The sequence below is a fragment of the Zeus faber genome (genome assembly GCF_960531495.2).
Source record: "Zeus faber genome assembly, chromosome: 1".
Taxonomy (NCBI): Eukaryota; Metazoa; Chordata; class Actinopteri; order Zeiformes; family Zeidae; genus Zeus; species Zeus faber.
Genome location: NC_137193.1, coordinates 23,452,148 through 23,480,008, shown reverse-complemented (window position 1 = coordinate 23,480,008; position 27,861 = coordinate 23,452,148). Strand labels below are relative to the sequence as shown.

Below are 27,861 nucleotides of genomic sequence, written 5' to 3'. Positions count from 1 at the left end.
AGAGGTTAGGACTCCTTCAGACAGGGGGAGGGCGGGGGTGGGTCAGTAGGTAGGTGGGGGCGCGTAGGTCAGTTGCCATGACGACGGGGGGTTTACATGATGCCGTTGGGGGGGCCGCAGAGGGGTCCGAGGTCCACGCCGTTCTTCATGTAGTACTTCTCCAGCTTGGCCAGGATGTGTTTGCCGTACGTGTACTTCCTCAGGGTGGAGATGTGAGGTCGGATCTACGCGGGGACACGGGAGGGAAGGCGTCACCATGGATACAGACCAGATTCAACCCCCCACTCCCCACCAACCCGTGTTTGTTTTCCCAGGCCTACCTTGTGCATGACGATCTTGCGCTGGGTGGGCTCGGCCACGTCGATCATCTTCTGCACCACGTAGTTGGCGTACTGGTCCTTCATCATGGTGTATAAGGCACTGTGTGGGCCCTCCGTCAGGCTGCACACCTCGTCAATCAGCACCGCCCGCTCCGCCCGTGACGCATGGGTCACACACTTCTCCACCACGTTACTGTGGGGGGAGGGTGAAAAATCAAGGATTTTCAAGTACTTTTTAAGCACTATTTTTTTCAAGGACGTCACGCAAAACAATCATCAATATAATATAATTATAATAATATAATCAATTTTGAATGTGAACTTTATTCATTGAAATATAATAATCTTGTTGTCACTACCATTATAAGTGTCTGTTTCCCTCGCATCATCTATGTAGTTTAAGTGATTCTGGAATAGTTTTATTAAGTTACGATTTCAATGTGAAAAGCAGGGGGAATATCACAGGCTTTCAATTATCTAGTCCCCCCCCCCCCCAAGGACTTCAAGCCCTTCAGCACAAAAGGGGCTATTTTCAAGGTATTCCAGTACTTCGATTTCCGAGGACCAAATTCAAGCACTTCATGCCCCTCGAGGACCTGGCAAGAACTGTGTGCGGCGTGGGTTCTCACCTGGCGAACTTGTGCTGGCTGAGCCCCAGCACATTTCCTCTGATCTCCGCCACAATCTTGCTCTTATCCTCCGCTCGGCCGTGTTCCAAGACGTGCTGAATCACATAATTGCCGTACTGGTCCTAAAAACACAGCGCACACACAGACAAACACACTCATCAGCCACAGCACCTGGGGAGAGCAGCTGGTGCCCTTGACAACACTTCAAGCGCGAGGGGGAAAATGACTTCACACAGGAAGAAAAGCTGTTGTTTTTTACTTTTAAGATTTGGGGGTAGAACCATCATCGAAGCCAAGTAGCGGATTTGCTCTGTCATAAGCAGCTGGGTGCGAAGGAGAACCCAGTGTGTCTGTGTGTGTAAGTGAGAGAGGGTTACCTGCACCAGCTGCTCCGTGTGCTGGTGGAGCTCCTCCAGGATCGGCAAGGTCTGTTCCGGAAGGCAGTGTTCTAGAATGCGCTGGATCACCCGGCAGCCGTATGGGTGGGTGGAGAGGGCAAACACCTGCAACACACACACACACACACACACACACACACACACACACACACACACACACACACACACACACACACACACACACACACACACTATAGTATGGAGCGCTGATTTGTAATTTCGACGTATCGATGTTATCACTTCATTGGATATAAGTAATTATGATACTTATGAATTTGAGCATTTGAACACTGTACAAACTGCAAATACGTAGAATCATTTAAACCCTATATACCAATAAGTTATCTTGTGCATCAAATCACATTTGTATATTTTCAGATATTTCACTATTACTGTTTTGTATTTTTTCAGCTCCTTGTGTATATTGGGCAATTTTTATTTATCATTATTTAATGACGTATATTTTTTTTTTCACAGACTGCTTTTTTGAATGCTAATCGTCTGTAGACATGCACCAACAACCACGGTGACAATTTCCTTGTACATATAAATGCACTAAATGCACCTGGCAGAATAAACTCCTTCTGATTTCCACACCAAAAGATAGCTCCATTAGTTTGTTCAGATCCTGTCACATCGCTGTACTTCCAGTCGAGTCACGATCAGACACACCCAGCACTGCACGGCAGGTGAGAGAGGATTCCTTAACTGCTTCTGGCTGCACAAATCTACACAAACCAAACAGCAGCCGTTTGAAGAAGCCCGCAGCAGAGAGGTTTGAGAGGAACACTCTCAGAAAAACACTCCAGCTTGAAAACCCAGACGCCTCGGATTTGCATTTTTAACGAGGTACTGCGTAGTGTCAGTCTTACACTTCATGCTAAATTGACATTTGCTGTTGTCATGGAAACCTGCCCTATTCCCTTTGAAAGGTGAATATGACGGAGGTTTGCGTGACAGCTAGGTGTGGTTAAGGCAGATGGGGGGGGGGGTCTTGGCCAGACACAGTTTGACAGCTTGTTACAGAACAAGCTCTGAAAAGCGTCACACAGTGAGTGCATGTGTTCTTGGATTCTGCAAAAATGTTATTACGTTACGATTTGAATAACAAACCGGCGGGGGAATATCCAAGGTTTTCCATCATCCCATTTTTTTTTTTTTCAAGGACTTCTTAAGGGGCTATTTTCAGGGTACTCCAGTCCTTAAAAGTTTGAGGATGAAATTCATGCATCTCAAGGACCTGGTAAGAACCCTGATCTACACTGTATTAATAAATCTCTTGCCTTAGAAGAGGTGAAGCAGTTCTGTTCCAGCTTATCCTGGCGTTGCAATTCCATTGTACCGGGTCTTTGAGGGGATAAAGTATCGCACCGGAGCCTTCCAGTCCATCACTCCTGGTGTGTGTGTGTGTGTGTGTGAAACTCAAAACCTCAGAGTGCCCGCGTGACTACGTACTACTGCAACAAAATCAATTTTGCTCCCTCAAAACTGTGACAATATATTTGTTCTCGCAGCGGTTCTCGTTCATCAATCTGTCGGAACAGTTCTCTCCTGTTTGTGGGAATAATTCTGTTGTACAAAGATCTCACAGCGGCGTCAGAAACCATCGGTCTGAACTATCCATCGCACAAGAGAAAGACAAACATCCAATATGTCATTTGCCTGAAAAAAACCATGTGGATTTTTCACGCTGCCAATCTGCTTCTGACAAATAAAATGGAGGTCATATATGAAGTACAGATAATATTCAGCAGAGTATACACTGAACAGAAAGTCAGAGCATCGACACACATGGAAGTACAAGATATGGTTATATTGATGCTGAATTCCAATCAAATCTGAGCTGAGGCACGGGTAGCAAAAATGGAGCTACCAAAAGTTTTATTAATGCCCAAAATGAGCAATATTAGTTTCTAATAACCTTTTCCAGGTGACGCGTCCTACCCTGTGTGTTTGTCTTTATTCTAAGCAGGTATCGGGTGGATGCGAGTGTGTTGTGTGTGTGTACACTCCGGCGGGGGGGGGGGGGCCCACCTGTCCCTTGAAGGCGTCTATGATGAAGTGCAGCGCGTGTGGCTGGACACACTCGATGCACTTCTGCACGACGTGGTTTCCGTTCTGGTCCTTCACACATTTCAACACGTGGCCATCCAGCTCTCTCACCATCTCACTCTGGAGGGAGAGACAATTGGGTGTGTCAAGTCAAATATCGCCTGGAAGAACACAATATCTTTCAAGGTGGTTCAAGACTGAAAACATAAAAATAAACATTTTGAACACTTTATGCCACTGAACTGCAAGAGATCTATCGTTTCACTCTGCCACTTTCACACTGTAGGGCTGGGTATTGTTAAAAAAATGACGATACCAGTCCCAATACTAGCGGTGCAACGGGGTGTAGTTGATCCGTACGGATGAACTGTGTACTGTATTGCTGAATGGGGGGGGGGGGGCTGAACCCTCTAATAATTTAAAAGAAAAAGTGTGCTCCAATTGAATAAAATGATATATTTTACAATATTTCAAGTTGATTTGTCCACTTGATGGGCAGGACAGAGACCAGCAGCTCGTGAGAAGTGCCGCTAGGCACCATTACGCGCTCCACAAGAGTAGTTAACGTTATGGATATGATTTAAACTGTGATATCAAAGATAAGATAATAATGTTAAACGGAACATCATGCTGTGATATGATGAGTAGAATTAGGGGAAAAAAAGTCTGATTAAGAGACGGACTTATTGTAGTGTTGAAAGTTTGTCTCTTTCTGGTGAGCCGGGTCATCCGACTCACTGGAAAGGGCCGGCTCACAAGCATATATTTTATCCATGTAATTGTATGAAATATTTTGTTTATATTTATTCCACCGCAAAAAAAGAACATTATTTATAATGATATAATGTGACTGGACTCAAAAGTTACGTATTGAGAAACAAGTGTTTTCTTTACGTTTTAGGACTGAAAAAATACATGCGTTAAATCAAAAATTGAGAGATGGACTTTTCTACAACAACGTATGTAACTTGCTTAATTCTGAACCAATTTTGATGGAATATAAAAGTGAGAAATTGAACACGATACTGGTTACTGTTACTGGAATTAAATTCCGGTACTGGTGGCGGATCAAATCATATCTTTTCACTCACTGCAATGTTTAAAGGAATAAGGGATCATGCGTGCCTCATATTGCACTTTAGTGAGTGTTGAATATTTGATACATTTTAAGATTTTATTTAAACGTTGGACATCTTGAATGTTGTTTCATCAAGGTCATAGACAAAGGTTCCTTGTGTTCCACAGAATACATGGAAAGCAAAGTTATCTCTGTGTCCCTTTTTATTTTGTTTTGCTGATCCGAAAAATGAGCTGATCCGTGACTCAAAACCGTGATACCATCCGAACCATGAGTTTTGTGATCCGTTGCACCCGTAACCAGCGATACCAAAAGTACTTCATTCGATACCTTTTTCTTTCTACTATACTCATGTGAATGGAAGCATTCAGTTGATTAAAATTCCATAACTCCTCCCCATCCGAATGACTTTTACACAAATACATTTTGAAAGTGATAAAATTATTAAAATATTTATTAAATAACTGTACAATGAAGTATTTGGGCAGTGTAATTTTAAACAAATAGTTAGTACAGGAGGGATAATGACAGAAAGGAAAACATCTTTCACTGTTCATATATGACACCTGACTGCTGTTTTAAGACCGACTTGAAAAATTGTGAACCTATCCTTTCACAGACTGTTGTAGCTGCTGCTGTAGTGAGCCAATCACACGTTGCATTAAAGTCTTTATTATTTTATTATGTTTTATTTATTTTTTTTAATCTGGGTACAAAAAGGATGGAATGCAGGTATCGTTTGACTGGAAAGGTTTCGATATTACTTTTGCTTTTTGGTACTGGGTTATTTCGGTCGATACCTTAAAAGGTATTGAGTACCAATACCCAGCCCTAACACTTTTCTAGTGACAAAGCTGTTTTGAGGCAAAGTCCTATTTAAATCTGCCTCAGCACCTGCAGTCTCAAATTACCATATAAACTGTGGCATCATTAGCGCCATTCATGGTTGATGGTAGCGTGCCTGCAGGAACCCTGCAGCTCAGCACTGCAGCTCTGACACAGAACCAGTAAAGCAAATTAAATACACCGTCGCATTGGAAGGAGTCAAATGCTTCAACAAGGCAGCGCTGATCTGAAAGGTGCAGGCAACACGCTGTCATTTACAAAACGGCGTTGAGTACATGAGAAGTGATTGCACTTCGGATTTGATGTGATCAAAAAGTAAGTCACCGCAAATACTAAAATAAAATGTATTTTATTTCATTTATTTTCTGGTGAAAGTAACAGGAGTGACAAAATAATCATTGTTTAGTTATCATCATTGACTGTCTTGGTCTGATTAGGTTCAAGGGCTTCTGGTTAAGCAAAACTTTTCAGTTGCTCCACTCGTCACTGGGAGGGACAGTCCATTAAACATATGGGGGGGGTTTTTGGGCAGGGCTGAATCTCAACCCGATGACATATACAAGATCATACTCTGCATGGCCCCGCCCCCAAAACTATATTAACACAAGGTCGGACAGTTGGAAAGGGACACTGTGGTTAAATAAGCTAAAAGCCCAGAGTTTGGGATAAAATGCTGTATTGGGAATAAAGAAACAAAATAAACATCTAGATTAAATAACATCTTAAGGGAGACCGTGAACTCCTGCCAAGTCTTTGCGCCGATCCCCCCTGGCACCCTCTGGCGTTGCGCCCAGCAGAAATTCTCCACTCTGCTGTCAGGGGACTTTTATTTCATAATGCCACATTTTCGATCCCTAAATGCAAATGCATGGGGTGTGGTTATCTCACAGATTCAAATTTAGCGGAGAGAGGGGGCGGCAGCGCAACAGTGGAAGGACTAGGAGTGGCTGCTCGGAGCTGGTCCTCAGCTCCTGATTGGGAGCCTTCACGTCCGTTAAGGCTTGCCTGGTCAACCTGTCCACCTCCCACAGCCTTTCACTGAGGTTGTGGAGGTAGCCCAGGCTGGGCTAGCCCTGCACCACCAGATCCAGGGATGGCCCGAACACCTAGTCGACTGGGGTAAGGAGTTTGTCTCCAAACATAAGTACTGCGGGAGTGCAGAGAGTAACACCAGGTCGCGACAGAAGCGGACCTATGACTTCCGCTGTCGCAAAGTGCAAAGTCCCGGGTTCAAAATCCACTGGGAACGGACTTTGCACCTGGGACCCAAGTGTGGGTCTACTGTCAGGTGAGAAAGAAGGGCCTCTCCCGCAAGCTGCGCTAGCGGCTGGACCTTGCACTGTGATGGAACAGCTGTCAGACAGGGTGTGAGAGTACGGCTGGTCAAACGGAACCAGGTGGCGGCCTTCAACCGTGACCGGCTCGCTCCCCACCGGCCCCTGGATTCAACCAAGGAGGTATCGGAAGCTGAGGACGGCTTTCAGCAGCGACTCCTAGGCTATTGCGCTGCCGCAAATTATGAAATAAAAGCCCCCTGAAATTAATAAAAATAGTCTTTTGAAAAAGGTCAGACATTTTATATATATATATATATATATATATATATATATATATATATATATATATATATATATATATATATATATATATATATATATATATATATATATATAAAAAGGCATATCTACCTATCTATCTTTTTAATATTGACTTATAGTACCAAAGTACCAAGTCCATAGTACCCAAATCAGATTTGGCTGTTTAATGAAAATATTTGACAACGAGGAGGGGACACTGAGGAACTCATGCCCAGTTCCTCCAAATAAAACAATTAAAAGCAGTATGTTTTTAGTTGTGTTATTTGGAGGAACGGCTCAAAATATGGCTCAAATAAAATATAATTTGTAAAGTCCAATAAAACAAAAAGACTAATAATTTTTTTCTCTGGGACAATTCCCTAATATTTTAATATTATTGAGCTGCTTTCACACATGCACTGCAAACCTGAAATTATCCGGACATTACCCAGAGGAGCTGTATGTATGAACGCAAATGTCTGCATGCTCTACCCAGACTCCGCCCCTTGCCCTAACCAAACAGAGTATCTCCAGTAGGTGTGAACAAGTCTGACACGGACAATCTCTGGTTCTGTGCTATGTGTGAAAGGGTAACTCTGTAATGTCCGGACCTGATTATCCGGACATTTTCCTGAGTGCATGTGTGAAAGCAGTCTGTTAACGAGGGTCAGCTATCTGTCAGAAAGAAAATTCTAATTTAGCATCCCTAATTTATATGGAGGAATTTCAAACACAAGTTGTGCTGGTACTTACGATGACCTGCTGTTCTGAGGGGATGAACTCCAGGGCCTTCTGGATCACCCTGCAGCCGTACATCTGGAGGGCCAGGGACAGCACGTGGCCCCGGATCCTTTCTGCTAGAGCCAGCTTCTGGTCCAGGCTACCAAACTAAACAAACACAAGAAGCATGAAACCTCATCTTTACAGCGTGCACTGCATTAACAGCACCATGGAAGGAATCATCATCATTATCATCAGAGGGAAAACTAACACACTGTCGACACACAATGCATGCTCATCAGGGGTGCAGTGGTTTCGTAAGATATGTTCAGCGGGTTTATGACACACATCCAGGGACATGTACTGTGGTTAAAAAAAAAAAATTTTAATAAAACATCATAGAAGTGTGATTTGTTTTTTACTTGGATCACAAAAACCAGTCCTGCCACAACTTCTGGGTTGGTATCTCAACAGCCTATTAGACAACATTTAGTTGAGATTGAATGCTAAACACCAAAATAGCCAAAAATCGTCCTTTGTCCAGTTGGTTTTGTTTTGGGTACAAAGCAGGAACTATGGTCTGGCCAAGCAATAATGTAATGGGACTTACTTCAGTGTAATGCCTGCAAGTAGGCTCTTGTAACCTTGGGTATAAATGAACCAATCACTGCAGTGATTTATTTAGTCTCGTTCCCCAATTTCCGGATGGGTAACCTCGGTGTAGCCATGGTCACAAAAGCTCAAAGCAAAATTTGAACTGAAGCTAATTTGCACATTATGAACATTCGCACAAACGGTTTTCGGTAAAGTAAATAAATAAAATAATAATAGAAATAATAAAAATAATTACAGCAGCCCACAATGCACAGGGTCCAGGTTAGGCGCAGAAATTGCACCAATGAGGACATGAAGACAAGCCAAAAAAACCCACACGGAATAAATAAATAAATAAATGGGGGGAGAACTAACGGACTACTACACAGCGTAAACTGGAAACCCCCAATTAACCACAAATAATGTCATTATGTCAAATAATATGTAACTTCAAACTCTTGCAAAGATTTCACAGCTTGACTGCATATTTGTATTTGAAATGTCACCAAAATCCAGATAAATGTGAAATTATATTAATTTGTGTTTTAATAATCTATACTGAGATAAGCCTGCACTGTCCCTTTAAGAGTTCAGTTGCTACTTGATGTCATCTTTCTGCTGCGCTGTGGTTGCAATGCAGACACAGCACACAATTGCATGTTAACAGGTGTGTGACCACACCAGATCAGTTATTTATGCAGTTATGGTGTTTATTTAATCCTACGAAAGGCCAAGAAAAAAATTAAAGACCTTGGAAAAGACCGTTCAAAAGAATGGGATCGTTGATAGGATCGTTCATGAACGACCCAACGCTACAGTAGAAGCAGCATGGTGCGACGTGCGCACTCACGCACGGATACTCCGCGCTGCCGGCCAGTTCGCGCACCAGTCCCTCGCCAGCGGGGAGTGGGGACGAGCTGGCGGTGGTGTTGGAGTGACTCGGAGCGTGGGGGTTCTCCGCTATGCTCTTCACGGTGCGATCCCCACACTCACAACATTTCAGTCCCCCATGCAGGGAAAAAAGTCGATAACTTCTGATTTTGGATTCTAAATGGGATATTAAATGATCGACTGATACACGGATATTCCTGTTTATTTATGTGCCAGCATCCGTAATTTCAACGCGCATCATATTTCGCCGGTAAAGGGGCCAAAAGTAGCGGGTCGACCCGGTGTCCTGTTTACATCACAGCCGATGGGAGGTGGAGCCAATTAAATCCTGTGTCTATTTCAGGGTAATTTGACCCGGGACTGAAAACCGTGTGCTTCCTACCACTGGTGACAAATGCCAGATGTTAGTGGGCATTACTGGGTTTTTGGCACAGTGGGAAAGGGGTCTTAGGAGGGAAGGGCTGCTGTGTTGGCTGCTGAGCCTCTCCTCTGAGTCTCCAATGATAGAATAACAAATATATTTCACTTTAAACCATAATTTATTTTGCCCTCTTGATAGAACAGATTGAGCCTTGTATAGAGTGGTAGAAAGCTCACAGATATAATTTCACCCGTTAATACTTAATAAAAATAAATGCCATCTGAGGCTTACAAGTCCGATCACAAAGTACTTTGAATGTGAACCTATGAGGCCCTTTGAGACCATGAATACGATGAAGGGCTGTACAAAACTTACTCGGAGTCAAGCACTTCAGAAGGTTATTCATATCACACACTCCAACTCCAGAATGGTCATGGTCACATACACACCTCAAAGAACTTCTGGATGACGTAGTTTCCAAAGACATCCACCATCAGCTGGTAGGCTGCCTGCAGGATCTCACTGAAGACCAGCTGACGCTCCGCTGAACTGGCACGCTCCAACTTCAACTGGATGAACCTGGAGAGAATGTGAGGCCGGGTGTGAGCACAGTTTGACCGTGTAATGAGAACCCTTTTGATGTCTTCTAACACCGATGAGCGGGAGAGGAGCAGAGAGGCTAAAGTACACATGCAGCCACGTTGTGTACCTTAACATAATAGTCAAAGTCTATTATGTGAGAAGGAAAGTGGCATCAAGGATCCAGCTGCATAGCTGGACACATTCAAACTACTATTGTACGAGGGACAGTAAAAAAGAGATAGCTAGACAGACAAAAAGCAAAGCGAGAAAGAATGGGAGAGAGACCGAGAGAAGCAGCTCCCACATCTTGAGACAGTCAATTCACAACTGGGAGCTGGAAAAGGTGGGAGGGATCTGACAGGAAGTGTTGACAGTCCAAGAACAGAAGATCAGAATCAGAAGGGAGTGTAGAAAGGAGAGAGGGATAAGAGAGACACTGAAGAGCCCACTAAGAGATAAAAAGATGATATTGAAGAGAGCGAGTAGTGGCAGAAACATCTGGAATTTGCAGACGTGATGTCATGGTGTATTAATAGAGCATTCCAGAGCAGAAGTCTGTCTCCACGCAAGGACTGGCGTGGTACAGACAGACCCAGGAAGAAGCCGGCTGTATGTAGCTGGAGCATGGAGTCCATAAAAACAGAAAGAACCGAGGGCTTTTCTCCCAGTGCAAATGTGACACAGGCAGATAAAGAACACAAGAAGCAATGCATCGTATGTCACTGAAACAGATGAAAACCACCAAAAGTTGCTGCTCACATCTGATAGGACAGCACACCACTTGCAATCAGGATGGAATTAGTCGGCAACGGTGGGCATGGGTGTTGCTAAAGCTGCGATAGGTCTGCGAGTCGGCACAGGGACACTTTGACACCCTGAAGTGTAAACCCTGTAATTCTGCTGTAATTCCAGCATCAGAGTGAGCAATTTGCACCCCAGGGGATAATAGGGATTAGGTAGGTCGCTAAATGATGGTTTGGTGTGCACGTGAACGAGGTACTTCAACTTAAAAATGTAGGCCATCCCAACTTCAGTGTGTGTGTACCTGCTGCCATGTTGGTCCTGGCTGAACTCCATAATATGGCTGGCGATGTCTCTCAGCTGGAGGTTGGGGTAGCGGTTGTTCCTGAAATCCTCCAGCAGGCGGCTGCGGCCTGACGGCATGACATCAGACATGCCATAGCGTAGCCGTGACGACGGGAACAGCTGGCTGCTGGGAGAAAAGAGGGAGGAGCCCGAGCTTGCTGCGCTGCGATACTTTGCCTCGGCTCCCGGTGCCGCAGAGATAAAACGCCCACTGCCATTGGTCAGGCCTCCTGGAGGGGACAAGATGTCAGCTTAAAGTTGAATGGCTGGATTCAAACATGAGCAATAAGAAACAAATGTTGACTTGACGTGACTCCATTCAGAGACAATAACAAAAACAGTGAAGCAATCATATTTATTATTTTCTAAAAAGATGAGAAAAGTTGAATTCCAGATATATTTTCTATGTTGTGAAATACAGAAAATTCTAACTGCCATTTTGAACAACCTGAAAATTTCAGAGTTTTGGTCATTGTAGTCTTCTTCCCTTAAAATTAAGGAAGGAATTAATCGACATGTTAGGTTATATAACCGGTTGTTGCATTTGAGTGTAAAATGTTTTGACACCTATTCCAACACAGCCGAGTTTCGTAAATCAGGCTGCACTTACCGAGGTTGAGGTTGGATGAGGAGCTGTGATTGGAGAGGGAGGGTGGGGGTGTCAGAGAGTGGGAGGGGCCCTGGTTGGGGAGGGGCATGCCGACAGGGCCGGGCGAGGAACTGAAGCCCAAGGTTCCGTTGTAGAATCCTCCATGGCCAATAGGGGTGAGGCTGGAGGGCGTGCGCTTGTACAGGTCGCTGCTGCCCGTCAGCGAGTCCCTCCTGGAGCCGCTGCCACCGCTGGAGTTTGCCACTAGAGGGAGACAACACACAGGCTCAAGACTTTGACACAAAATACACACCTTTAATGATCTGATCATTTTAATTTGTTAAATTGCATCCAAACACAAATTAGCAGTGATCCACATGCTAGTTCCTACCTGCAGTGCCAAAGCCTCCCAGCGTGGCCCCCAGCGTGGCCCCCAGGGAGGAAGAGGCAGGTTGGCTAAAGCCTAAGGAGGCAGAGCCTGGTCCAGGCTGGGCGGAGCCCTGGGAGAAGAGGGAGGAGCTTTGGGAAGAGGAACTGATTGAAGAGGACCCATAGAAGGAGCTGCCTCCCAGGGCACCGCCAGGGCCTCCCTGCTGCTGAGGCTGCTGAGATGTCATGGCACGGAACGGGCCGTTGGCCCCACCCCCTAGACCGCCATTAGCACCACCTGCCGAGGCCGCTGCTGCCGCAACTACATGGGAATGACAAAATTGTGAATATGAAGTCACTTGCTTTTCTGACTTTCTGAGGTGCGGAGCTGAGCACTACCTGCTTGTGCTGCAGAGGGCGATATGATGACAGAAGCGGGGGCCATGAGGCGGACAGGTCCACTCCTTGCTCCAGTGTTGACCACAAGGGCCCCTGTTTGGTCGTAGTAGGCTGCAGGGGCTAGGACTGGGTAGCCTGGAGAGGGAAAGGGCAACACATCAGCCAGTCTACACCCTAGTCAAACACGTGATACACGGCCCCACAGTTTAGGGGTCGGTTGATTAATTGGGACCATAGCTGACATTTTGACATCGTCATTGGCCGTTGCCAACGCTCAAGAGGCTGATAAACAGAAAACCTCTGCAGACTAGTGTTTGATAAAATATTGAAAAATATAGATTTTTCGCTCTCTCTTCTCTCCCACAGCGAGTTGACACACACACACCGCTGCAGTGCCCACATGGCCACGCCTCCTCTCACTCACAGTGCGGACTGAGCGCAGCAGAGAGATGATGTCATCAAGTAGCTACTCTGACTCCTGAAGTGACAGTGCAGGCTCTCTCACTATTTACGCTTTTTTTTTTTAAATACTCGTAATGGATTATCAAAAACACAAATGAATATCATTTAACATTTATCAGGATTTGTTGACGTCTCTAACAAAAATGAATAATCTGATCATTAGACCTTGGTTACTTATGTAATGTATCATAAAGCTGCTTTGGACAAAAGCGTCTGCTTAATGATTTTTATTTTTTTTAAAGTGCACTGCAGACAGAGTGCAGATCTACTTAAGCAAACAGAGACAATGCAGATGATAAAGGTGTTACATAAATGTTCATTCAAAAGGTGCAATAGACAACTTATCAACTTTCCCCATAGCGTTTCGAAGTGGTATTTGTTTGCGACACTGTCGCAAAGACAACTAGCTCGCTTTACATTTCCCTCAGAGTGTAGCTCCGTGAAGAAATGCGCTGCAAGAAAATGTGCTCTTTGTTTAGATGTTCAAACAGACGATGGACCATTTGTTGGTTTCTGGCTGCTAGAGTTAGCTAGCATAACTAGCGATATCAACATGGTTAGCGCTACCACTAGCAGCCTGGCTACTTTCCAAAGCAAGAAACGACCATAAGTCCCAATTTGTACTAGAAACCCTGATCTCAGTGCTATGATAAAGGGAGTCTGAAACATATGGTAGTATTAATAAGTATACAGGTTGTGTTACTTACTGATCCAGTAGAAAGAATGCCAACTGAAAGTCTGTTAGGAATGCTCTCAACCCCCCACTCTCCAGTGTGTGAACACCCGTCCGAGGTTGACTCCTTTTACCTGTTTCTATCACTCTCCCTCATCGCCTTCTTTGATTCCTTGGTCAACGGGTTTCTTTTTCTCTTGCCGGGTAGAGTTTCCACTGCCACTTTGGTTGTTCCACTGTCCGCCATTCTAAGCTATTGGTTGCGCAATGGGTGACGCGCTGGCGCAAATCCACATCCATATCCAAATCCATTTCCCCGGTAGATCATAGCCAGTGGCAGTTTGTATTGCATAGCGATATGGAGGCTTATGGGAACCAATCTAAACCCCTTATGATTCTTCCAAAATCATTACTCTATAGCCATTACACTGTGCAATCAACATTTACGTCATAATGATAAGCTAAAGCAAAAAAGTTGTCTATTGCCCCTTTAAGTTCGGAAATGTTGTGTCTCATTTGTTAATATTAGCTATTATTTTAATTTTTTTGAAATCAGATGCAAAAAAACACAACATGATACAGGCATTATACATTGGCCGCCCTGCTCCATAAATATCGGCATCTGCCATTGAGAAACCCATATCGTTCGACCACTACCGCCGGTCACTACTCACCAGGGACCCCTGCTGCCAGCCCCTGCCCAAAGGCAAGGGCTGAGTTGACCGCTGCTGCGGCAACCAGCTGGTCATTTTGCTGGCTTTGCTGACCCTGGCTGGGGGTCAAAGGTCGCTGGTTACCTCCAGCCCGCATTACCTAAAACACAAGGCATGGGCAGAGGGTAAGAGCATGTTTGAGCAGCCATTTACAAATCACACAGGAGAACAGAACAGCAGCACAGCAGCACAATCCTCATTCCCGTCAATAGCAATGAAGTAAACTTACCTGCTGTTGGTTTTGCTGTCCCTGGCCTGCCGCTTGCTGATTGGCTGAGTTGTTGGCTGCAGCGGCCTGCTGTTGAAACAGGTTGGCAGGGTAGACCCCCCAGGGGGTCACACCGTAGTACTGGGGAGGCATCACTGCAGGACCTGTACACAGGTAAACCAATGAGCTAGGGCAAGTGCCTCAGCTATTCAATGCATATGATTGTGTGTATATTTCAGTTATGACCAAGTCACAACTAATTGGCAAGATGTATAATAAACAATCCCATTTTCCCATAAATATTGCATGTCTCACCCAGTGTAGCTGCAGCAGCTAGTCCAGCTGCGTAGGGGTCCGTCCCTGGCGGAGCGGCGCTGATGATGTAAGGGTTGGGAACAAACGCTGGAGCAAGACCTGACAGATCAGACAACCAGCTCGAATAATGCACAAGACAACAGATGAGCCTAGGCGCTGTATTGAATAACCAGAGACATCGCTCTGAACCATCTGTACCTTAGCCGAGACAAACACAGCTGTGGGCAGAAAACTGATCAGGATTTATTTGCCTACTAAATCTTCAACTTGACGATAGTCAGATTAAGATTGTGGTGCAGTTGGACGTCGCGCTATAGAAAGCTTTCGGTTTTCAATGATAGATCCACATTATTTCTTAAAGCTACAATTCTATACAGAAAACTTTTTTTCACAGTTTTACTGTATTTATATACTGATGCCAAAAAGTAATAATCACGTTAAGATGTGGAATATGGAGTAGATTGCTGGTTTAAAGCACATTTACACTGACAAGTAGATGCAATCCCTTTAGAAACGCAGTGTGATCAGTGAAAGACACTTTGTTAAGAGATGATAAATATCTCCATTCCCCACCTTGCAAATGGCTGGAATAATAAACCCACAATAGTGCAAAACCACTGAGATGAAGCCTGTTTGTGATGCAACCGGCTGCTATCGTGGTTACATTAAACTAACTGCATTCTGGAGTGTATTCCCACATGTGTTGTTTCATGAAGATTCTGGTGTTTGGCATATGTGCCACTGTAGAATTCCATTTTTTGCACAGGGAACAACCTGCTGTTTTGATTAGGGATGGGTCATAAACTTCTTGGACAAAACGAGTGTATTGCTGTTGATATGATCTTTGAAAACTAGAGGTGGAAAATATGGCAAAAATAGCGATATTTTTGGATCAGGCAGGATCACGATCGTTTTTTAAGACAATTTTGTTTTGTGTTTGTAAGTTACTGAACAGTACAACCAAACAAACCCCCCCCCCCCCCGAAAAAACAACCTGTAAAAATAAATAAATAAATAAAAATAGCTCTACAAAGTAACAAAACCTAAAAGAAAAAAAAAAAAAGGGGGGGGTATTTTTTAATATGTTCTCACCATGCTTGGCTCTTAATGTTATTACCAAAGTGAGACGTTACAGGATCATCCTTTTATTCTGTCTTGTTTTTATTTATAAACAAAAGAAAGAAAAACAAATAAATTGGCTCTCAGACGGGAGCCGGATCGCATCGTAAAAGCCGCCAGAGCCGAATCGTTTGCAACCGACACATCTGCTGCGTGTCGGCGTTCCCCGCTTTTCCAAATAAAACAAACAGAAAGTGTGTTTTATTATTGATTATATTTTTTTAATTTCCATTTACTAATTGAACAAAAAAAAAAAAGCTTGTTCGTGTGCTCTGTGAATATGTTCCATCTTTTTTCATTAAGTTTGACTCATTAATTGAAAATGTGCAAATATACACAGTAATTGCACCAGCATGCTGTTCACCTTTATGCGTTCAATGTAACAAACTGCACTCCGTTATGTGGAACAGATATACACTAGTCACAAAAAGTTAGGGATATTTGGCTTTCGGGTGAAATTTATGGAAAATGTAAAAAGTTCACGCTACAGTGATATTATATCATGAAAGTAGGGCATTTAAGTAGAAGCATGCAAAGGTGATTTCCTCATCTCAAACAATTTATTGAAACAAAAGCCAACAACAGTGGTGGGTTTACCACAACAAAAAATGTCAACGTCTCAATAACTTGTCATGTGCCCTTGAGCATCAATTACAGCTTGACAACCACGTCTCATGCTGTTCACAAGTCGACTTATTGTCTGCTGAGGCCTGGCACCCCACTCTTCTTGAAGAGCGGCCCTCAGGTCATTGAGGTTCTGGGGCACAGAGTTATGAGCCTCTACACAGCGACTCAGCTGATCCCATAGGTTTTCTATGGGATTCAGGTCTGGAGAAAGTGCAGGCCACTCCATTTGAGGTACCTCAGTCTCCAGCAGCCGTTCCCTAAGGATGCGACCTCGATGAGCTGGAGCATTGTCGTCCATGAAGATGAAATAAGGCCAAGTTTAGTGGCACAATGACTGGATTAATGATGTCATTCAGGTAGTATAGGCTTGTCACTGTACCATTCACAAAGTGTAGGGCAGTTCTGTATTGACTAGACACACCTGCCCACACTGTAACACCACCACCTCCAAAGGCTCCTCTGGTGACAACAGTGGCTGATGCATAGCGCTCTCCTTGACGCCTCCAACATCGTTGGCGGCCATCATTTCTGCTCAACGTGAATCGACTTTCATCAGAGAACAGCACTGAGGCCACTTGTCCCTCGTCCAGCGTAAATGCTCCCTGGCCCGTGCAAGACGATGATGCCTGTGCCTGGTGGTGTGGTCAGGTTCCCTTGCAGGTCGTCTAGCACGCAGACCACGCTGATGTAAGCGGTTTTGAATGGTCTGACGTGACACTTGGGTGCCTCTCACCTCCCTTAAATGTGCCTGGAGTTGAGTGGCATTCATCATCACTGTTCACTTCATCACAGCACTGTTCACAATGAAGCGATCATCAGTGTGGGATGTGGCCAAAGGACGTCCACTTCTATGCCTTTCTGTGACTCTTCCAGTCTCTATGTATCTCTGTTGCAACCTGCTGATGACACTCTAAGCTCAGTGGCCACTTCCCTCTGAGAACATCCTGTTTGAAGCCTCTCAATGGTGAGGTACTGTTGATCAATTGTTAGCTGTCGTCTTGGTCTCATGATGTCAAAATGTGAACAGCATGATGAAGAGGACTGTTTAAATACCAATTCCAATTGAACCAGGAAATGTACTGGTCTATTCATGGATCAAACACCTGTTTTGCTGTTCAGCTCCTTGTTAGAGAACAGCAAGTTGTGCAAAAAGTACTGAAACATTGAACAGTTGGACATGTGCATTCAAAAGTTTAGAGAAGGTCAAATTAAGTTCACCTGTAAAGGTTATAGTGCATTTTAGGTTCATCCTGAAATTTCACCCGAAAGCCGAATATCCCTTACTTTTTGTGAGTAGTGTATGTAGTTAATGTAACAGAAAAAAGCTTTCAGGCAGCACTGCTTTAATGCATGGTTAACGGCAAGCCTTGCTTTTCCTCATGACTGTACACTTGCACCTGCTTCTTATGCAGGATCACCTTTTCCATACAGACACTTAATGGCAATCTAAAAACAGATTGGCTTTTAAGATTGTACAATACAAGTTATGAGATTTGTAAAGCATGTGACATTGCCTTTTTGCATGTTGTCAACAAAGCACATCCAAGTTGACTTATAACAGAAGCTACTTTGAAGCTAAAGGGAACGTTATTGTCTTAAAGCTCTCCAAACTAATGTGCTGGAAGCGGCCCCAGCAATATAAATGTATACCACTAAATAGTAGAATAGTCTCTTCTCTATAGAAGCACACTCTGGTTTGTTTTCGATAATCTGATTTGCAATTAATTACCCACCACAATATGTTGTGACCGTATGAAGCTACACCCATGCCAAGTTATTCCTTTCCAAGTTAATTTAACTAACTGTACCATGTCAACCATGGGAGTTGCCATTGAAAAAAATGGTTTACTTTGTTTAAGAATCCTAACCATAGGCAGAGAAAAGCAGGGGCTGCTGGTGGCAATACAACAATAGTGTTACAGTCCATGATGCAAGTTACATAGATATAAGGCTGTAATACCGAGCTCTATAATAGACCACATTATTTTTTTAAGGCTACATGGAATTCCACTCAAATGTTGGCATCATCATCCATTTTTGGGTGTGTGCCCTATGGCAAAACTCTAAGGACGGTTTTGTTGAGGAAAGAGTTATTGTTGGAATATCTATTCTGTTGAGTGCAAAATCACCTCTGTCAAATTTAAACAGAATAATTCTATACAGGCCACCATTACAAGTAGTTAAATTTGCTTTCATTTTGAGCAAGAACTGGCAGAATAGATTTGGCCTTGGTTTGAAGATTAGATGCAGAGAATCAACCGTTAAAGATCTCACACACACGCACGCTCTTACCAATGTGAGACTGCTGGGCTGCTGCCAGGGCGTATTGCTGCTGCTGGGCTGCTGTCAGCTGCTGTACGGCAAGGGCGTTGTTTCTCTGAAAAAGCTACACAAAGAACAGACCACAGCCATAAGTGTTTCACATTTTAACATCTTGAGATATTTCTTCAATTTGATCCCTCTCTGCAAGCACTTACCTGCTGCTGGTTGGTGTAGTCAAAGAGCCCCACGGTGGGGGCAGAGTCCATGGGCATCTGGGAGTTATAGTCAAACTGCAACGGCTCCATAACGGACTCCATGGGGTCCATGGTGACACCGCCTTGCTCCACACCAGCGAAGTCCTCAGGGGGCTTCGGGCCTCCGCCGCCCAGCGGTACCAGGCCCTCGGGCCCTACGCCACCAGGAGCCCCAAGAAGGTCAACCTCAGTACCTGGAGCAGGCATATTGCCAGGAGGACGGCTGCATGTTTGAGGGAAAAGAAGAATTTCAGCTTCAAATGGAATGCATCAAGTACCCCGCTTGCTATTGGACGCCATTTTAGCCAATATTAAATAAATACATAATATGCATATTAAGTCAATAAATATGTCTATAAAATAAATACATTTGGCAATAAATATAAATATGCTTCCATATGCTTGCAAGCTATGGAAGGCTGTTTTAGCCTATGTTAAACCCCCCCTGAGTCCAGTCAGAACATATTTACCATTTGGTAAATATACACTTACACACAATTACTGGTGAGAGTGAGCAACAGGTCAGAATAGACATGGAACACACACACGTCATATATGATCAATAATTATTGTTTTGTTTTCTCAGTTATCATCACCACTTGCAGTCCAGAGCATAGGGTGTGTTTCATACCAAAACTCTTTGACATCGACGTCCAGGCCGTTCTGAACGGGCAGCCCGTTGGGGTTGATGACGTCATTGATGACGTCAGCTTCAGCTTCCGTCAGCTCTTTGAGTTTCTCTCCTTCAAACGCTGCTTTGGGCTTCTCCCTCTTCTCCTCCTCCACCTCCCCATCCCTCTGTCCCTGAAGGGTGAGAGAGAGAGAGAGCGAGCGAGAGAGAGCTTTTCAGGAAACTACTACACATCATCAGAGACAAGACATTAACAAGCCATTGATGAACTGATCAACAGCATTAGAAAGGGTGAGGTCCAGCGCCTTGGGAGAAGCAGACTGACAGCACTAAGGAATGTGACCGTGATGGACTGCTGGTGAGAGAAGCAGGAGAGGATGTGCAGTCCACTGAATGGGGGTGTCACTGCAGTTACACACAAAACAGGGAGCCCTTCTTGATTGGCAGGTATAAAAGAGTGGAAAGCTATTAAGATGGACAGATAATCATTGAAGGGATATCTGAGATTTAACAGTGATGAGAGTGACAGAAGGGATAGAAATTGATGGGGGAAGTTAAAACTCACGTAGGGGCCTTTGCGGAGGCATGATTCCAGTTTGTCAGCCGGCGAAGAGGAGAGGACGTACTCCACCATACTGACACCAAGACCTCCACTCTCAGAGCGTGGCGACATCACAGAGCCCACTCCCACCTCACCGCCACCATGGAAACCCTGCCCTGGCAGACGGGACACCATGATTGGCTGAGACACGGAGTGATCTACAGTGAGAGGAATAGAAGTGGATGTATAAATTAACCACAAAGATAAAATGATATGCAGTAAATAAAACAAATAAAAAACACAACCAGAGAAAGATTTAGTCAAAACTTTACTTGGGCTGACTTTGTAAATGTGTTTGGATGGTAGCAGTAGTCACTACGTCTGAGCCTTAATTCTGGGAACAGAGGCCTCACTGCAGACCCTGCTATTTTAATGTAAAATTGCCAAAGGTACTTCACAGAACAAAGTGCACTATGGCAGTTAATCTTCCAGCACCAACGAACAAAGAAGCAGTTATCAAGTCATTTAAAAGACTATAGGTGAGTACAGATTAAAAAAAAAAACAACCAAAAAGAAAAAAAGGTAGTTTGGTAAATACCCGAGGCCCCCCAAGCGCTGTCTCTCCATTGGTCCAGAAAGATCCCCTTTGGTCCATCCTTCCCGGAGTCATCCGTTTCCCAGAACTTCTTCCCTGTCAACAACTGCTGCAGGGACACAGGTTGGCACAAGAGAGGAAAAGGACAGAGGGAAGACAAAAAGGAAAATATATTAATCATTAAAAAGAAAACACGTCAGTTAATGGTGTATATTGGGACACACTTAAAGTCAACAGTTGAACACATTTCTAAATCAATGCTCATAATGTTATCCAACTACTACATAGCCAAGGAAATTGTCTGACAAGAAATTTGCCATTTGAATTCACTAGGTGCACACAAAAACTTAAAGGGGCAGAGTTAACAGGAAATACAGAGGAGCGACATACCAGCAGCCATAATGCTCATGTTCATATAATACTACATACTGTATAACACTCTAATGGCGCCAGTTTTCTTTACAGCAGGGGCAACTATTCTGTCTCTTACAACATCACAGTAATAAAATCCTACAACAGTCTTTAAATATAATAAAAAAAAAAAAAAGACCCTGCAGTCATCCACTACAGCTCACCTCGCCCATGGCACGTCCCTCCAAGGCCAGAGCCTGGAAGTCATGGTTCAGCTCATCCATGGACCGTACCTTCAGACAAACACAGCAATGGAACACAAAGGAGATGCAGTTAGGAACACACTTACAAAACTGAGAAATAAAATCCTCACACGTTTTCCCAGTCAAGAAACTTTTGACTCAAAGCTGAAACAGAAACTACACTGTTGAAACAGAAACTACACCGTTTCCTGAATGTTAGTTTATCGCTATGACAGTTTCCAATTATCCACCATCAACAGCACAATATACATAGGGAAAAGGAAAGGGTAAGATGATGACACAAAACACAGTTATAACTCCTATAACACACCTGGCTGTCGTGGATGTTGTCACCGGCGGGCCAACGGTGCTTTCCAGGCTGTTCACCGTGCTGTCGCTGAAAGAAGTAGTCCACCATGGCATCATCCTGAGAACGCCCCGCACCTGCCACACCCTTGAGAACACACACACACACACACACACACACACACACACACACACACACACACACACACACACACACACACACACACACACACACACACACACACACACGTGTGGGCTACACATGACGGGACTGGAAAGGTTTATTTTTCAGCCCAGGTCCACAAACATATACAGGCGCTTAGGAACTGCTGAGAAGCATGTTTGTAGAAAGCAGCCAACTCCCCCATGTATTTCACAGTCTGACCAATGCATGAAAGGGGTGTGTTGGGGGTTACCTGCTGGCTGGGAGGCGGGGCCTGAGGGGTTTGCCCGGTCGGGGGGGCATGTCCTCCACTGCTCAGCACCACAGGCATGCTGGGAGATGTAGTTCTTATGTGGGGGCTGAACGAATCCTGCCAGAGCACTGCTTTCCTCTTCAACACACACACACTGCTCATTCCACCACAGCCTGTTCACACAGAAATGTTTGCGATAAGACACAAACAAAAGCAACCTGTGTCCGTGTATCTAAAAGAAAATACAGTTTCAAATAGACGCAGATGTTCTCAAATGAGGGGTGCAACGGATGACAAAACTCAGGGTTCAGATCGTATCACCGTTTTCAGTCAGGGATCGGATCATTTTTCGGATCAGCAAAAAAAAAATAAGAAAGGGAGACTAATATATCTTGTGCTATACGCTTTACATTTATTCTGTAAAACACTTAAAGCAAAGAAACCTTTGCCCATGATCTTAAATGAAAACAACATACAAGATGTCCAATGTTGAAATAAAATCTTAATATATAAAATATTCAATACTCAATTGTTAAATCAAAGGGTTAAAAGTAAACAATGGTTGTGAGTGAAAAAATATGATGAGATCCGCCCCCAGTAACTGAATTCAATTCAAATAAGAAACCAGTATCATGTTAAATTTCTCACATTTAAGAGAAACAAAATCTCATGAAAATTGGTTCAGAATTAAGCAAGTTACAGTCAGTTTTGTAAAGAAGTCTGCATCTCTCAATACACAACGTATTTGTTTACTAACATCCTCTTGACTGCTCCAATATGGAGGAATCGCAGACGCATAGCGGGAATATACAGCAGCTCATTACAGACTTGTTAAGTAGCAGCAACATAGCGCGACGTACCGTAAAGCAATCATTGAGCTTCACAGTAAAACACAGTGGGCATCTGTCTTGTCTACCTACTTTTCACTACAACTCTAAACCAAGATTTATGGAACCATTACTTTAAAAAGTAACAGCAGCAGTAAAACTGTATTTCACTGTGATTACATTTTGCAATTGATCCACGGATCACATGCGAGCCGAACCGTGGGGGCAAACCATCAGGATCACCGATCAATTACGTTGCGTCACACCACTGACTCAAATAAAGGTTATATGAATAGAGAATATCATATGGTCTTGGGCTTCTCAATGAAGCACTTCTACATTAATAAGAAAATTATCACATTTGATGGAGCCAAGATCTCACAGGCAACGTAGATTGGGGATGTGCCTCCCACATTTGACGGCCTCAGACCACACTAGAGAAGATGCAAACATATCTCAACAACAGTTTCAGTGTATTACAGGTATTGTGTATATTGTGTTTATGAACCTGCATATACAGGTTCAGATAGCAAATATTCAAAAGATTTAGGAAGCAATGTTTCCTTTCCTTGGGCATCTGCTTTTTGTTGAGTTTAACTGATAGATATGGAGATCCAGTTGCATGCAAATCAGAAGAAAAACAAGTCATTTTGCTTTGCTATAATATACTTCTAAAAGTAGAATTTTAAACTGTAGATTGTGGCCACGTAGATTGGGAAGCAATAGATTTTTGATGGGGGGGGGGGGTGTCCTAACATTACATTCCCAATTGCAATTCATAAGGTTATACAAGCAAATTACACTTTGCAAAGGCCTGAAAGCAGAACACTTTATGGCGCCAAGAAAGTCCATTATTAGTATAATAACTATTTACTGCCCATCAGCATTGATAATATTTTCATTTTCAATGTTGTTATTCTCATTTTGTGGAAATTGAGAACTGTTAAAGTTTTTCCTTTTCCTGTGAAAATATCAAAGTCAAATTAAGTATACAACAGCTAAGAATGTTTCACCATATATACATTCTTTACGAGAGAGACCCAGTACTTTATACAATCAATGTGCCAATATTTAGAGAGCACTAAAGCCCATAATAGAACTGATATGCTATGTCACATTTTTCCAATTGCAGGAAAACAGCATCAAGCAGCATTGTCCAGTGGGTCACTTGAGTAATTCAGATTTCAAAGGAATGTACCAGTTTTGAAAAAAATGTCACTTCTTGTAAGTGATAAATACTTTGCGGACAAACTTCTCAGACTTTGATTTATCATTAATGCACCTTTTACCTTCTTCTTCAATCAATACTGTCCTGCGAAAACATGCTTCTGTTCAAACTCTCAAATCAATACCCCCAGAGGTGATGGGGAGTTTATGAACCTGTTATTTTTCCCCCCAGAATGTCTACAGGTATCAGATAGTTAGATTTAATACTTAAGACATTTTTGTGATTTGAAATATACTTAAATTTAAGACAAATCACCTCACCCTTATTCAATAAAGTCTACATATATGCAGTGAGATTTAATTCAAGTACTATATATATCACTCTATAAACTGTTTTTTTGGAGAACTTCCTTTAGGTCAGATAGCAAGGTTGGTGGTTAAATGCCGTTATAAATCTAACCACTACTTTTTCTCCTCGTAGAATTTACAAACAAGTACAAGGATTTTCTTTGACTTCTTTCCAAAGGTAAGCATGACAGGTAGTTAGCTGTGTAAATAAAGACCTGATAATTGACATTTGAGATTTTAGTGATTCTCTTGTACCGCACTTTCATCAAATGTGTTTTGTCTTACTGTAGCATACCTTGGTTTGGCAACCTGGGTGTGAGCAGTAGATCTAAACTGGGGACCCTAATGCAAAAATAGCCGGCGAAGTCACAAGAATGGACTGGACTATCAGTGATTTTCGAGCAGCAGGAGATTAGGAAAGCCCATGCCATCTTGAACTGCCAACCCCCTTCCCCCTGGACTGGAGCTTAATTGGTTGCACTCTGGATTATTCTTTATTTTTTAACACCTCACATTGCCATTTCATGCGGTGTTATTATGTGTATTTAACCCTGTTTATATACGCATTGTGCGGCCGTTGTGAGATGTACACCGTTCAAGCCAAACAAGAGTTCCCGCTGAGGCCAATTGACTTCATGGATTAATAATCGCAAAATAGAATTCCAAGACATTTCGAGGATCTGGAGACAGTTTTTGTTGTAGGGCCTACATAGCCATACCGCCTCACTGACACAATTACACACAAGCCGCATGCGTCCTCTCAGGCTGTTGAGCGCACACCCCTTTCCTAAAACCCTGATAAACACCAGAAGAGAAAACAGCCATGCTGATTGATGCCTAGCAGGACGCCATGCCGTCTGAGCCACCCTCATACGCCCCGTCTTCCAGTTTGAACTGGGGTTCGCTGTCACTGTTGATCGGAGCAGCCAGGACCACCCGGAAACCAATGCGCGCCCCCTTCCAACTGACGGTGGATCGGCTTGTTATGTTGTGAGTTTGAAACCCGGAAATGGCCGTTAGTCTCCGTCTAACTAGGTTAATCATTATTCAGCACCGGGCTCGATCCACCGCATACCGGGCAGACATGGGTGTGACGATCCGGGCAACTCGTAGCTGCCGACATGATGTGGGGTGTCTTGGGTTCCTCGGCCAAAGTCTAACAACAATAACCGGCCTCTCGGCATAAGCTTGGCACGGCCGATCGGGACCAAATACTGGGCACGATGAGGGTGTTTTAATAGCGCACAAGGGCCGCGTTACAACGCTTTCCGTGTAGGTGGGAAACACCCGGGGCTCAGGCCATGTCTGCCGAGCCTTCCGTGCTACAGGTACCCGTGACGCGGAATGCTAACAAAGGCCCGGGCTGTCTGGAGCGGAAGACCCGACACAACGGGAGGAAGCGGCAGAAGGAGGCAGGCAGGCAGAATACAGGCAGAAAAAGACCCTCCATAACGGCTCACTCCGTGTCCGGTTGGAACAATACCTGCGCCGATGCGTAGGTTATCCGTGGCGCAGGCTACCCCGGGCGCGAGAATAGCGATACTTACAGGCGGAGAGGGTGGATGGTCGCGGATTTCAGCCCCCGGTTTCTTTTCCTCACTCCCAGGGCTTTCACTCCGACAACATGGCGGCTCGACGGGAGCAGGCGAGAGCGGTGCATGACGGGAAGGATCGGAGGGCGCGCGTGCGGCTCATTGCGACAACAGGGAGGGGAGGGTCGCGCGGGTCTTTGTTATGGCTTTATTGGCGTGTGTTTGGACACTGTCGTCTCGAAGGGAAACAAACATACGAGCCTCGATGAAAGCCTCCTAAATGGACCAAATATCCCCTATTGCCGTAGACACGACTCGGCTCCGTAAAGTGAGGGGGTTGTGTTTTGCGCGTACACCGGACAAGTTGAGTATTACTGATCAACGCTCCGTGGTTGGTACAAAATGTTCGGGGCGATGGCGTCCAGACCCGCAACCATGGCAACCGTTTGATGCTCCGTTAGATCACCGGAATGTCAGTGGACATGGTGAAAAGAAGTGCATGTCAACAAATAACGAATGGGCTTACAAGACGACAACAAAGTGAACAAACTGAAAACAGTGACAATCAATGACGTTGGTGAAGATGATCATACTTAAATGTAAAACACAGCGATATTGCATTGTCTATTAAATGCATGCTTTTTGTCGTTAGATTTAAGTAATGATCATTTTTTATAGCAGCCCCAAATTGTTTTTTGATGACCTACCTAAACAAAATAAGGTAAATCTGTGATTTTCACCGTTTTTTATATCAGAGACCCGCACTCTGCACACGCATTTGATGAGATATTATCTCTGGGACTCGTTTATACTGTGGTTGAGGAGACTACAGTAAAACTAGGATCAAAACAGTCATTATTGTCTCAAGTGGTGCTAATGTCTTGATAATGAACAAATTAAATAACGGTGAAGTTATATTATGCTGGAGACCCCCCCCCGAAGCTCTTGAAGGATCCCTGGGCGTCCCCAGAACTCACATTGAGAACCACTGATCTAACGTATTCTGTGCCACAAACTACTAAAATGAACCAAACCAGGGAAATTTAACATGTACAGATCACAACAGAAGTCAAATTTAATTTAGAAAGTGTTTTTTTTACTACCTTGAACCTCACCTTACACTCATTGCTTTATTCCCCCATGTATCTATTTCCTGCATTCCCTTCCCTCCATCTCTCATCCACACACCATTTCCCATCTCCCCTTTCCAAAAACATGCCAAATTGGTCACATCGCTTGTTGAAGGCATGTTGACCTTCGAAAGGCCCTCATCAAAATGTTCATATGACAAGGATGTAGTTACTGCCAACAGGCTTCTGGTAAAAAATGTGGCGCAGATGAGAGAGGGGCAGCATGAAGATACACAGTAGATACAGATGAGACGAGAAATTTTGACATGTGACCCTATTCCCAGTGACCCTACCGCACAACCCCTAAAAGTGTAGCCCGTTTCTAGATAGAACCAACAAAACAATCACTGGCTGGTTATATTTACATGCACAGTATCCCCACAACCCTCCCCACCCCCATCCCTTTTCCACCAGACACAAGATCCCAAAATTCCCAAGCCATCTTCAACCTGGGTCATAGGCTTAACATTTACAATGTTTTTGTTGTTGTTGTGAAATCAAAATACCCGAGTTGCTTGGGCTGAGCATTGGACCTTTCCATTTTAGCGATGGTTGCGATCGTTCAGAAAAACATTGCTTTTTTTTAATAGATGTCCATCAGATGGAGCCAAACAACATGAGGCGGACTACCAGTGTTTGTTTGAGATGGTC

General features: G+C 43.9%; 1 protein-coding gene across 3 annotated transcripts; it reads right to left on the bottom strand.

The window, feature by feature from the left end:
* Positions 1-4: 4 nt before the first annotated feature.
* Positions 5-26,180, bottom strand: pum1 (pumilio RNA-binding family member 1). Of its 3 annotated transcripts, none has more exons than XM_079998693.1 (23): positions 26,096-26,180; positions 22,207-22,379; positions 21,816-21,938; positions 21,467-21,535; positions 20,895-21,000; positions 20,321-20,514; positions 19,756-19,928; positions 19,086-19,347; positions 18,901-18,994; positions 14,863-14,961; positions 14,569-14,711; positions 14,301-14,439; positions 12,492-12,626; positions 12,115-12,414; positions 11,745-11,987; positions 11,094-11,364; positions 9,916-10,045; positions 7,654-7,788; positions 3,382-3,519; positions 1,327-1,452; positions 950-1,071; positions 321-513; positions 5-224 (listed from the first exon to the last, which is right to left on the bottom strand). In XM_079998693.1, exons 2-23 carry the CDS (start codon positions 22,366-22,368, stop codon positions 93-95), a joined length of 3,489 nt encoding a protein of 1,162 aa, XP_079854819.1. In that variant the 5' UTR covers positions 22,369-22,379; positions 26,096-26,180; the 3' UTR covers positions 5-92. The 3 variants fall into 3 exon arrangements, with proteins under 3 accessions (XP_079854819.1, XP_079854821.1, XP_079854820.1); XM_079998695.1 differs by having other exon boundaries at positions 14,863-14,949; XM_079998694.1 differs by having other exon boundaries at positions 20,895-20,997.
* Between the last annotated feature and the right edge of the window lie 1,681 nt (positions 26,181-27,861).

Coding starts and splice junctions, on each gene's coding strand:
- pum1 (XM_079998693.1), bottom strand. CDS start 22,368: ATGAGCAGTGTGTGTGTGTTGAAGAGGAAAGCAGTGCTCTGGCAGGAT. Junction 21,939..22,206: donor CCCCGCCTCCCAGCCAGCAG/GTAACCCCCAAC, acceptor TGTGTTCTCAAG/GGTGTGGCAGGTGCGGGGCG. Junction 19,929..20,320: donor GCCTCCGCAAAGGCCCCTAC/GTGAGTTTTAAC, acceptor CTCACCCTTCAG/GGACAGAGGGATGGGGAGGT.